The 13839-nt window shown below is 44.4% G+C and overlaps 1 protein-coding gene across 1 annotated transcript in view; it reads left to right on the plus strand.

The window, feature by feature from the left end:
- Positions 1-13839, plus strand: part of LOC126175615 (DNA polymerase delta subunit 2) — a 114558-nt gene that overhangs the window by 44321 nt on the left and 56398 nt on the right. The window contains exon 3 of the mRNA XM_049922498.1: positions 12351-12598. Within this exon, the coding sequence (XP_049778455.1) occupies positions 12351-12598 (248 nt within the window). The remainder of the gene's footprint in view (positions 1-12350; positions 12599-13839) is intronic.

A 13839-nucleotide genomic window follows, 5' to 3' on the forward strand; every position in this document is an offset into this window, starting at 1 on the left:
TGACCACACAGTAGCATGTCACACACATCGTCTGTCCACATGTGCTGCTTCTCAAGAGGTGTGGAAAATCCAGGATGAAGAATGACAATATTGTGAAAGGATAGTTGTTAGTATCCATATAGAAGAGAAGCTGAGTCGCAGATGGCACAACAAAAAGACTGAAACAAGGAAACTTCTGGCCAAAAAGGTCTTTATCAGAATTAGACAACATACGCGCGCGCGCACACACACACACACACACACACACACACACACACACACACACACACATATGCATGCATGCAAACGCAACTCAACCACACATGACCACAGTCTGCAGCAGCTGAGGCCAGACCTGGGCAGCCAGAGACTGTGGTCATGTGCGTTGAGTAGCAACTTTCATAATGTTCTCATGAGACAGCTTACTTGCATCATCTTTCAAGAGGACAATATTCATTCCCACATGACTCGTGTATCTATGACTGAATGAGGTGTTGCAGTGGTTGGCCTGCCAGACTCGAATTTGAGAGGATGTTGCCTTAAATCTGTGTCCAGCCATTTAGAATTTGGTTTTCTATGATTTACCTAAATCGCTCCAGGCAATTGCCAGGACGGTTCCTTTAGAAGGTCATGGCTGGATTTTCTTCCCCATACTTGAAACATTCCCAGCATGTGCTTTGTCTCTAATGATGCAAATGTTGATTAGATGTTAAATCTTAATCTTCCTCCATCACGTGTCGAACTCCAACACACAGCTCGCTCTGCACCTAAACTCGTCATGTTTGCGAATAGCACTGACTATAGGCAAATTATCAAACTATGCTGTGGTGGGGGGGGGGGGCAAACTTTCACCGTTTCTCTTCAAAATGACATATGATGTATGATGTCTGTGCAATGTTTGGTTCTTGTGCAATAAACAATTGAAAGTGTTCTCGGACTTTATGTATACCCTGTATGTTCTGAGAAAAAAAATGTGGGGCACTACTTATTGAACTACCCACGCGTTAGTTCATTTTGTTACAATATAGATCTGAAGATTTACTTAACTTTTTACTATCCATTTCCATAGGAATGTTCTGAGTATTTACAACTGTATCTAAATACTGAAGTATCACTTGATAGAGACAGATTTACAAGACTCCTCACTTGATGAACTGCTGACATAATGTCCACATTAATTTCTGTCTAGACATTTATTTCTCGGTGGTCTACTTAGGATAATGCTGTCATCTTAATTGTTGACTGTGAAATGCACCAAGTATACATTTGCTTTGATTATTGAATTGATATTGTGTCGCTGAAGAAAATTTTGTAGTGGAGCAATGCAGGTATTAGTGTTATTGTGCATCAGAAGAAATTTTTTCCCAAGATCTTGTGCTAAAGGCCATACTTGAGGATCAAGCTTTGGGTTGATGTGCCTCTCCCTCCCCGTAGGCCTCTGTTACTACTCCTGTGGACCACAACCAGCTGGGTTCTAGTGTCTGCTGTAATTTTTCCCCCAGCATAATACTGCCTCCTCCAGAAGAGTCTGTTGTGAACAGTGTAGCTTCCATGTTACGTTCCCCACAAGTTCTCCATACCCAAACATGACCATAATTTCCATGTATTTGGTTGATGCATAAGTTCATAGCATTTTTCCATAAGTTTAATAAGCGCAACAGATACGCATTACAGATACTTTAGTTATCAGTAATATATTCTCCTTCACTATTTACAACAGTCCGCCAATGCTGGGTAACTTTTTGATTTTACAACTGTAGAAATCTCTTGGTTTTGAGATGAACAACTTGTCGAGCCATGTTTAGAGCACATTTTTATCTGGAAAGGGAGATCCTTGAAGGTTGTTTGATAGAGAGAGCGGAAAAGGTGAAAATCTGAGGGCGCACGATCAGTTGTATAAGGTGGGTGCAGAATGAATTACTAACCTAACTTCTGAATAGTGTTTTCTGTCAGTCTAGCAGAATTGGGCAGGCGTTATCATGGAGTAGCATCACTTGACGCAGTCTAGATCGTTGTTCTTGGATTGCGTCTGCAAGACGTCTCTGTTGCTGACAATAAATGTCAGCAGTGATGCTTACACGTCGGGGAAGCAATTAGTAGTAAATCACGCTGTTGCTCTTCTGTCAGCTGCGAAACATTATCTTTTGTGGAGACACGCAGGTCTTTGTACAGGGAGTTGCTACTTTGTTTGGCTTCAACTGATCCTTTCTTTTCTTTATGTGAGCATGAAGATATCAGTCATCAGTAAAGATACAGAATAGGACATTCCAGGAGCCAAGTGATGATGAGCAAGCAGAGGTGCAAGTATGCCCACCCACTGATTTTTTGTGATTTTCTCTTGGAGCATTCGATACCAATACACTCAATTTCTGAATCTCACCCATTGCACGCAAATATTGCATCATGGTGGAATGACATCATTTCATCACATTTGTTAGTTCTACAGTACACAGATATGGATCATTGCGGATTAATGAATTTAAATGATCTTCATCAAACTCCAGAAGTCTTCCTGAATGTGCCGTCACTAATGTCAAAATGATCCTCCTTAAAATGAGAAAACTAGTTTCTTGCCATTTTCTGACCAGTGGCGTTATCAGCATACAGGATGCAAATGTTTCTGCCTGCTTCTGCTGCTGTGCCCTTCTGTTGAACCGCCTTGCGGGTCCAGGGGTAAGAATAACCCCGAGGTATTCCTGCCTGTCGTAAGAGGCGACTAATAGGAGTCTCACACGTTTCAGCCTTTATGTGATGGTCCCCTGTAGGGTTTGACCTTCATTATTCAAAATTTTTCCGAAGAGCAAGCCAATGGAGGAAGGGTGCCTTACATGGTGTATTGTGTCCATCGTGCCTTGAGATCTGTTGCCCGCTTTTTTGTCGTCGCATTGTGGTCCCGCTCATTCTCCACCTCTTGGGCGAGGACACCTTCCTGGGTGCATTTTCCACCATGCACTATGCATTGTTGCTTTCTGTGCTGATGATGACCATGGACTTGTTTGCAGCGTGGTAGCCAGTCCGTTGTGGTGGGGCCGCCATGCACCCTGTTGGTTGTAGCCCCCTGACAACACAGGGGTCACTTTACTGATGCCTGCGCCGTTAACTCCCCATGTATGCCAAGGAGTAGATGCCTGTCACCCAGGGGCATCGGGACTCCTGGCAATGGCCATCCTGCCAGGTGGCCTTTGCTGTGGCTGAGTGGCGCCCGTGGGGAGGGCCCCTGGTCAGAGTGGGCGGCATCAGGGCAGATGATGCACGATGAAGCGTACCATGTCATCACTTGCTGGTGATCAAACACCAGCAGTCTCTAAACATTCTAAGTCTCAGTACAATGCAAGGAAGTACGAACCTAAACCATTCCCCTCCCTGGCCACACCATGGGAGGAATGCCAGGCTAAGGATGACAGCGAACCTTATTCTTCCTGGTGCCTTATATGTACGAGAACTGATGGGGACTCCTTTGTTTCGATGAAGTCACAGTTTTTTGTAGACCATTTAGAGGATAAGTTTGGGGAGATGGAGGTCTTGTCCAAAATGTGGTCAGGGTCAGTCTTGATAAAAACAGCAGCCTCTACCCAGTTTTGGGCATTACTCACTTGAGGCAAGCTGGGGGATGTTTCTGTTACCATCACACCCCATAAGGGCTTAAATATGGTCCAGGGTATTATAATCCACAGGGACCTTCTTTTGCAGTCTGGCGATGAGCTGTGCGCCAACTTAGTGACGAGGCGTTCATTTTGTACGGTGTGTCCATCAGAGTCCGAGGAATAATCAGGTTGTTACCAGTGTCTTCATCTTGGCCTTCGAGGGTGACACATTGCCCGAGAACGTCAAGGTGATGGTCTACCGCTGTGATGTAAAGCCATATATCCCTCCCCTTATGTGGTGCCTTGTGCTGGAAGTTCGGCCTCATGTCTTCCTGCTGTGCTTCCAGCATCACATGTTGAGATTTTAGACATCCATAACATCCCAAAACTCCATGTGCCCCGCCTCTCATCTGTGTCAGCTGTGGAGAGCATCATTCCCCTCGCTTGCCAGACTGTAGGATTTTACAGTGTGAAAGGCAAATCATGGAACACAAGACCCTGGAATGACTGACCTACACTGAGGGTAAGAGGAAATTTGAGCGTCTACATCATGTGGCTATGACCTCCTTTTACGCCGCCACTAAGAGAACAATTGTAGGCCCATCCGTTCCGCGAATTCCGGTTGGCTCTCCGAGCTGGAAGACTACACCTGCCCCCTTGATGGTGGGGACCTTTCCCTCCCTGCACTGCTCCCCCAACCATCGGCGACACCAGTCCCCACTTCCCAGCCGGAGAAGCGTGTCTTCTTTGGCACCTCTCACTAGGAAGGGGCCCCCTTGCATCCCTGCCTCCCCAGGTTTCTGATAGTGAGAAAGATGACTCCCGCCATTGGCTGAAGTGTCCAAAAGTAGCTGGTCGTAGGGCTTCAAGATCATCTTCAGTCCCGGAGACTGAATCGGTCAAGCCCTCTTGGCAGTGGCACCTACACCACCGCTACATACAAGCTTTACTTCAGAGTATGAGGTATTGTGGTGTCTGCTGAGAACCTAGATCTCGCCAGATCCTCAGACATCATGGATACAGACTGCTCAGGAAATAAATCAGTGGCAGCAGGTGACCCTGAGGTGTAAACTGCCCCATTGAATGTTCCATGCCTTCCCAGCCTCACGATCACATCATCCTGCAGTGGAATTGCAGCAGTTTTCCCACCGCCTACCTGAGATACGAAGCTTGACACCTGATTTCTGCATTGCCCCCCAGGAACCCTGCCCTCCACGACTGTAAGGGATATTACAGGAACCGTAGCGACCATAATAGAGTGACAGGTGGGGTTTGCGTTTATGTCCTGAACTCAGTATGCAGTGAACCTGTGCCCCTTCAAACCCCTCTTGAAGCTGTGGCTGTCAGGATAAGGACAATGCAGGAAATAACTGTCTGCAATGTATATCTTCTTCCAGATGGTGCAGTACCCCTGACCGCATTGGCTCCACTGATTGATCAACTCCATAAACTTTTACTATTTTTGGGAGATTTTAACGCTCATAACCCCTTGTGGGGTGGCACCGTTCTTACTGGCTGAGGCACAGATGTTGAAACTTTACTGTCACAACTCGAACTCTGCCTCTTAAATACAGGTGCCCCCCCCCCCCCCCCCCCCCCCCCACATTTCAGTGTGGCACGTGGCACGTGGCACATATTTGACCGTTGATATCTCTGTTTGCAGTCCTGGCGTTATCCCGTATGTCCGCTGGAGAGCACATGATGGCCTGTGTGGTAGTGACCACTTGCCCATCTTCCTGTCACTGCCCCAGTGTCAGGCCCATGGACGCTTGCTCAGATGGTCTTTAAACAAGACGGACTGGGAAACTTTCTCCACTGCTGTCACCGTTTAGTGTCCTCCATACGGGAACATAGGTGTGATGGTTGAGCAGGTGACTGCAACAAGCCTTTCTGTGGCAGAAACTGCAATCCCTCGCTCTTTTGGGTGCCCCCAGTGAAAGGCAGTTGCTTGATGGTCACCGGAAGTCGCTGAAGCAATTAAGGAGCGTCGACGAGCTCTACAGCAGCATATGCGGCACACTTCCCTGGGGTGCACTCATAGCCTTTAAACAGCCCGGGTTCACCAACTTCGATTGCCGAGCACTTTGCTGAGTACTATGCTCGAGCCTCTGCTTTGGAGAATTACCCATCAGCCTTTCACACTCTCAAATGGCGGCTGGAGGGGAAAGTGATTTCGTTCACTACACGCCACAGTGAATCCTATAATGCCCCATTTACAGAGTGGGAGCTCCTCAGTGCCCTGCAACATTGCCCCAACATGGATCCTGGGCCATATCGGATGCACAGTCAGATGATTAAACATTTCTCATCTGACTACAAGCCCATCTCCTCATCGTCTTCCACTGATCTGGTGCCATGGCGTCTTTCCATCGCAATGGCAGCAGAGCACCATCATTCCAGTGCTTAAACCCGGTAAAGACCTGCTTGATGTGGATAGCTATCAGCCCATCAGCCTCACCAACGTTCTTTGTAAGCTGCTGTAACATATGGTGTGTCAGCGGTTATGTTGGGTCATGCAGTCACGTGGCCTACTGGCTCCATGTCGGGGCGGCTTCCGCCAGGGTTGCTTCACCACTGATAATCTTGTGTTCCTCGATTCTGCCATCCGCACAGCCTTTTCCAGATGCCAGCACCTGGTTGCCTTTTTTTTTTATTTACGAAAAGCATATGACACCACCTGGCGACATCATACCCTTGCCACATTATGTGAGTGGGGTCTCCGAGGCCTGCTCCCGATTTTTATCCAAAATTTCCTGTTGCTTCGTACTTTCCATGTCCAAGTTGGTGCCTCCCGTAGTTCCATCCATATCCAGGAGAATGGAGGCCCGCATGGCTCTGTATTGAGTGTCTCTCTATTTTTAGTGGCCATTAATGGTCTAGCAGCAGCTGTAGGGCCGTCCGTCTCACCTACTCTGTGTGCAGATGACTTCTGCATTTCTTACTGGTGTTGCTGAGCGGTGCCCACAGGGAGCCATTCACATGGCGAGTCATGGGTTCTAGCCCACAGCTTCCAGTTTTCAGCTGCGAATTCGTGTGTCATGCACTTCTGTCGGCGTCATACCATTCATCTGGAACCAGAACTTTACCTTACTGACGATTCACTCACTGTAGTGGAGGCATATACATTCTTAGGACTGGTTTTTGCTGTCCGATTGACTTGGCTAACTCACCTTCGTCAACTTAAGCAGAAATGCTGGCAGCACCTCAATGTCCTCTGCTGCCTGAGCAACACCAACTGGGGTGCAGATCGCTCTACGCTACTGCAGTTCTACAGAGCCCTTGTTCAAACCTGCCTTGACTATGGGAGTGTGGTTTACGGTTTGGTGGCGTCCCTTGGCATTGCGTTTACTTGAGCCAGTGCACCACTGTGGCGTTCGCGTAGCGACAGGTTGTTTTAGAACGAGTCCGGTGACCAGTGTCCTGTTGGAGGCTGGAGTTAGGTATGCACAACTGCTGGCCAGTTACATTGCACATGTTCATAGTTCTCCTGCGCATCCGTATTACAGTCTCCTTTTCCCACCCGCAGCAATCCATCTCCCACATCGGCGGCTCAAGTCAGGGCTAACGATTGCGGTTCGTGTGGGATCCCTTCTGTCTGAACTGGAGTCCTTCCCTGTACCACCTATACTTGAGGTCCATTACGGACACCTCCGTGGTTTACACCTTTCCATGGCTTCGCCTGGACCTTTCACATGGCCCTAAGGACTCAGTTAAACCCTGGGACTCTTCGCTGTCACTTCCTCTAGATTCTCGACATGTACCGGGGCCATGAAGTGGTTTACACTGATGGGTCGATAGCCGATGGTCACATTCGCTTCAGAGCTGGCGGCCATATTTCGTGCTCTTGAGCACATCCGCTCATGCCCAGGTGAGTCATTTCTCCTGTTTAGTGACTCCTTGAGTAGCCTACAAGCTATTGACCAATGCTACTGTTGTCATCCTTTGGTAGGGAGCATCTAGGAGTCCATCTATGCCCTGGAACGGTCCAGTCGTTCAGTGGTGTTTCTCTGGACCCCAGGTCACGTTGGAATCCCAGACAATGAACTTGCCGACAGGCTGGCCAAACAGGCTATGTTGAAACTGAACCTGACCTGCGTTCTGACTTACGCCGTAGGGTTTTTCGGCTTTGGGAGACAAAATGGCGTAACAGTATGCACAACAAACTGTGTGTCATTAAGGAGATTACGAATGTGTGGAAGTCTTCCATGCGGGGCCCTCGCAGGGAATCAGTTGTCCTCTGTTGGCTCCGCGTTGGCCATGCTGGGCAACCCGTGGTTACCTCCTGCACCATGAAGACCCGCCTCAGTGTCGGTGCGGCGCCCGGTTGACAGTGGCTCATCTTCTGGTGCAGTGTCCCACTTTGATTGCCCAGCGACAAAATCTTGGGTTACCGGATTCGTTGCCGCTAATTTTATCTGGCAACGCCTCATTGGCTAATTTAGTATTACGTTTTATTCGTGAGGATGGGTTTTATCATTTGATCTAAGTTTTAGCGCATGTCCTTTGCCCCTCTGTGTCCTCCACCCTAGTGTTTTTTTGGGGTGGAGGTTTTAATATGTTGCAGAGTGGCTGGCTTCTCCTTTTTATTCTCATGGGCAGCCAGCCATGGTTATCTGCTTTGTTGTGTTACTCTCTTCATCCCATTTCTTGCATTTATGTGGTTTTCTTGTTCCCCTTTTGTCCATTTACATGTTTGTTGCACTTCATTGCTCTTGTGATTTTTCCTTTCATTCCGTTTTGTGTTGGCAGTCTTGTTTGTTTTATTCTCACACTTGTGGCATTGTTTTATTCGGAATAAGGGACTGATGACCTCATAGTTGGTCCCTTCCCCCCTCTTTTAATCCAACCAACCAACCTCCGTTAAACTCAAAACAGAAGAATACGCCAGAAATGTTCCAATTTCTCCACTTGGCACTACGTTTTCTAGTGTCCACAGCTCTGCCCATATCTCCAAGTGACAATATGTAAATTCAAGTAACAACAAAAACTGACAATCGATAAATAAACCCGTAGCAACTGGAAAACCAAAATGTAAAACCAATACACTACAAACTTAATGCACCAATCCAATAAGTCCATTCTAGTTTCATCACAGAACTGTGGCAAAAGTCTTCTTGTTGTTCACATGCTGTTTTTGTGTGATTCCTAGATGTAGTAATTCCAAGATATTAATCCTCAACAGCTGTTGTTTTCATTCTGTGACCCCAACCTTGCTGTCTAGCGACAAGATGTCTTTCATTGTATCATTTCGACAACTTAGATATTGCAATTTGACTTACACTAAGTTCTCTTGCTGCATATTGCTGTGAATGGTTCTCCTGCAGAGGAGTTACTCCACGACTGTCTTCCTCCACTGTTACCAACTGTGCCATGTCTACCCATGTCTATGCAATGTCATATAATGTGTTTACAAACTCTCACATGCAGTACACACACTTTCTATTGAGTAATGTGTACTTCAGCCCCATATGTTGACATGTGAGTAAACCTACAAGGTTATGACTTGTGTAAATGTGAGGATAATGTGATGTATGTGCCACTAATAGTGGAAGTGTTATAGTGTTTACTATTTACTTGTGTTCGCGGGATCTCGAAAACTAGTGAGTCAGTTATGAGAAGAGGTATGTGAAATTAACTTACTACTTCATGTTTCAACATAGTCACTGTTCTGTCTTACAATTTTGTGAGAGAGAAACTTTGCCAAATTTTAATTTTAAAAAACGATGTAGAGAGTGAATATGTATTTTTATAAGGCCCAGAATCCCTTTCAGCCTGTTTGCTTATCATGCAAACATTCATGGTATACTCCAAATAAATTTAAATACTACACTGTTGATATAGATATCTTGTTTCCCTCTTCAAATTATGTGGGTGGAAGGTACGTTTTTTGTTTTTCAGTGTGTTTGAGGCTCATCTTGTATGTAATATTCTTGTGACGGGTGTTATTCAACTTTCTTACAAAGCATGAAACCACACTGCAGTTGAGTTGCGTTTGTGTGTGTGTGTGTGTGTGTGTGTGTGTGTGTGTGTGTGTGTCTGTCTATTGGTGACAAAGGCGTTAATGGCCGAAAGCTTTAATTGTGAGTCTTTTTTTGTGCCTATCTGCGATTCAGCATCTCTACTATGTGGTGAGTAGCAATTTTTATTCTCATAATACTGTTACATTCCATCCTGGATTTTCCATTGTTTGATCCATGGTATTCTTGTAGATCAATCTCTTCATTACTCCTGTCTTTGGACAAACTTGATATGACACAGAAGAATTCACACCACATGCTACATCCACTAATGTGAAGAAAATGCCCAAAAGCCATTTAGTTGTTAGGTGACGTGATAAATAAGTTGCACACCTTTTGCCATGTTATAAAACATGATCATGTCAGATCTTCCTGAGTCAGGATCATTGTTTATTGAATGGCACATAAAAGAGACTATGGACATTTTGTTTCCTTCAGCTTACTGACATACAAGATTTTTTTAAACGCTATTAGATCAGATCTGCTGATAAAGTGTCACCTATAATATTTCTCCACATTTTCAGTAGGCTCCACCAACCAAAGAACAGCATGTGAGGGAACACTGTGACCTTTCTCATGGTTTGAAAGATTGTGAACATCACTGCCTTTTCTGTAATAAATGGCTTCTTTGTAGAAATAATTTGTACATTTACACTGTATTTTCAAACCATATTTTGCTAATACGTTTGGCATACGCATTCTCACAATTTCCATGTAAAGGTACATGCTCATTTGCATCTACAGAGTAGCAAGTTGGCTTTATTCAATGAAACACAAAAAGATTTGTGAAATTGTTGCTGACTTCTCTACTTTCTTTCCTCCCGATCATCTGGGTTGTCAAATTGTAATGCAGATGATAATAAAAAGAAAATCTTTCTTTACAAACAGAGCATCTGAAAATGTCTCAACCTGTTTCATCAGTTGCAGACAAGCAGGAAACCAATTCTGCTTCCTCATCTGAAAATGGCTGAGTACACTGATAGCCCAATTAATGTCTTCAGTTCAGCGACATCAACATCTACGCAAAATAAAGGGAAGGCCAACATTCACCTTTAGCAGACCTATGTGTGGCCCATAGACGCACATAACAGAAAACGGTATTAAGTAGCTTTTGAGCCCAGGCTCTTCTTCAGGCAGAAAGTGTGCAGATACCCCCCCCCCCCACCCCCAATTTACTTTTGTGCCCTTGGCAATATTTGACATCAACATCTTGTAGGAAGGATAAGTGACCATATGCATACTGGACTCTGTGCTTGCATGTTTTCAGATTTGTCGATAGAATGATTTTGTCTGGGATACCTTTGGTAAAGAGCAGATTCCTTACCTCTAAAACAGCATTGTTTTCTTCACGACTTTTCGCTATCTGTTACAGTCCAAGCATTTGCAGTATGATGTTGTGTTTCCCTGTTATGTTAGTTGGCAGCTTCCGTTATCTTCTTTGAAAACTTCTATTCTTACTGAAAAAGGAAGCTTGTCCCATCTCCACCACTTTTTATTCCCCTTCTCCAAAATAGTATTGGGATAACTAAATATCTCCAAATCAGGGTCATTATTGCTGTTGTGAAAGTTCTCATCTGAGAAGTCATTGAGTCATTCTTGAACATACACATCTGTTGTATGTAAAACACAGTACATCGAATGTCCAGTGTTTCCTGCCGTGGAGAAACGGTAACATTCAACAAAAACATGACATGGAAACACTGTGGTATGTGTGTGTGACTTCTCAAGGTTCAAAAAAGGTCAATAACAGTGCATGAATTCTGGGACATGTAGCTTGCTGTCCAGAAGGAAGGTACGTGGAAAAGTCTAATGCACTTTGCAGGGGATGTGAAATATGACGAGTCAAAGGATCTTAGCAGTGTGCGAGATGGTCCATAGCTCGTCAGTGTTAAGCATTTTGAGGGAATACTAATACGACTCAGTTAAAATAACTGAAAAGTGATTGATCGTGGAAATTTCAGAATAGTTGTCTCGTTGAATACTTGTGATATCGGGCACTTGAAGTTACCGCTGCCCAGCTTCGATTTACTCCCATACTGTCATTCCTAACATGAATAGAAGGACATAGTGCAAGAGTGATAAATAATTTGCTTTTAAATCCCATTACACATTTTACTGAAGTGGCCAGCAAAGACTGATTCTTCCTAGTTATGTATAACTTCAATCACTTAACATCGCTGAAGGCTCACTTTCCTGATGGGATTTACGTAACACAATGTGTGAATCAATGCATGAATGAGAGAATGAACAAGCAGATCAAATTATTGTGTGTGTGTGTGTGTGTGTGTGTGTGTGTGTGTGTGTGTGTGTGTGTGGGGGGGGGGGGAGGGGGGGGGGTTTCACATGCGTTCCCCATCAAGATTCCCCCACCCCCTAAACACACACACACACACACACACACACACACACACACACACCAGCCTTGATCTTATTATTGTTTTCTGTAAATAGCGTTCTTTCTCAAAATAGTATAAAATTGTTATAGCCGTTGTCGAACATAATTTTTAGTTAGTGTTTCACACAGCTTGGGCATGTTACAGCTATGAAAACAATATGAATGATGAAAAGTAAAACAGTATCATCATTGCTGAACCATTCATAATTGTATACATCCAGTGAGCCAGATATCATGCTTGGAAGTAGTTGGTTATGAAACTGAGTGCCAACTAATTGTAATTTACTTTTCTTTCTCAGTTATTGATGTGTCATTATTTTCTTAACTGTGTCTTGGAGACTGATCATTTACTTCTTATTGTTCTGTTCTATACAGCTACAACTTGTCCCACAGCCATCACGAACAAATTATGTGAGTGAAGATGATGAGCTAATATTGGAAGATGAACTGCAGAGGATCAGATTAATTGGCAGTATCAGCCCCCATTATGTTGTTACTGGAGTGGTGTGTGCTGTTTTAGGACACGAAAGTGAAGATGGAAAATTTTTAGTAGAAGACTATTGTTGGCCAGGGCTAGCCTCATCAGTGGAAAGGCCTTTGTCCAGCACCCCAGCTGAAAAAAGGTATTCATTCTGCTTTTGAAAGTAAAATAATGCTACAGTTTCTTTGTTGGGTTAATGTGAAAACTGAATTTTTTTCTGCCTGTAAAAATATGTAATTGTAATGTACACTGAGGTGGAAAAGTCATGGAATAGGAATATGCACATATACAGATGGCGGTAGTATCATGTACACGTGGTATAAAAGAATAGTGCATTGGTGGAGCTGTCATTTGTACATAGATAATTTATGTGAAAAGATTTCTGACGTGATTATGGTCATGTGACTGGAATTAACAGGCTTTGAATGCGGAATGGTAATAGGAACTAGACCATGGGACACTCCATTTTGGAAATTGTTAAATTTTAGGCATTCTCTCTCACCATGGACTACACAGTGACCAAAGGCCTTCACTTATTCACCGGGTCCAGCGGTGTTTGCGTAAAGTTATCAGTGCTAACAGACAAGCAGTACTGCGTTAAATAACAGCAGAAATCAATGTGGGATGTACAATGAACATATCCATTAGGACAGTGGGTGAAATGTAGTGTTAATGGGCTATTGCACAGTTGACTGACCTTGAGTGCCTTTGCTAAGAGCACAACATTGCCTGCAACACCTCTCCTGGACTTGTGACAGTATTGGTAGTACCCTAGACAACCAGATAAATTTGGCCTGGTCAGATGACTCCCGATTTCACTTGGTAATAGTTGATTGTAGGGTTAGTGTGTTTCATGGACCCCATGAAGCCATGGATGTAGGTTGTCAATAAGGCATTGTGCAAGCTGGTTGTGGCTCCATAATGATGTGGGATGGGTTTACACGTAATGAATTGGGTCCTCTGGTCCAACTGAACTGATCATTAACTGGAAATGCCTGTGTTCATCCAGTTGGAGACCACTTGGAGCAACCTTTTCACAATTACGGACGGCTGTAGAGACAGTATGGTTGCAGCAGGGTTTATACGTGGACAAGGAAAAAAAAATTCCTGAATTTTTCACGGATTTCCCGGTTAAAAATACACTTTCTCCTGGGTGACAGTATATTTTCCCTTAGCAACATTTCAATAGTTATGGTTTTATACATGGGCATACAATTTCCCGGCACTTCAGAAAACGAAACTCATGGAAAAAGACACGTTTTGGAAATATCTTTGATGTGCAGCAACATGTACGCTATGTATTTTCGTATTACAAAAGCATCCACTGGAATTCCACCAAACACCGCATGTTACTTTCCGAATCATTGAAATTGAGATTTTGAT

The sequence above is a fragment of the Schistocerca cancellata genome, chromosome 3 (genome assembly GCF_023864275.1).
Source record: "Schistocerca cancellata isolate TAMUIC-IGC-003103 chromosome 3, iqSchCanc2.1, whole genome shotgun sequence".
NCBI classification, from domain to species: domain Eukaryota; kingdom Metazoa; phylum Arthropoda; class Insecta; order Orthoptera; family Acrididae; genus Schistocerca; species Schistocerca cancellata.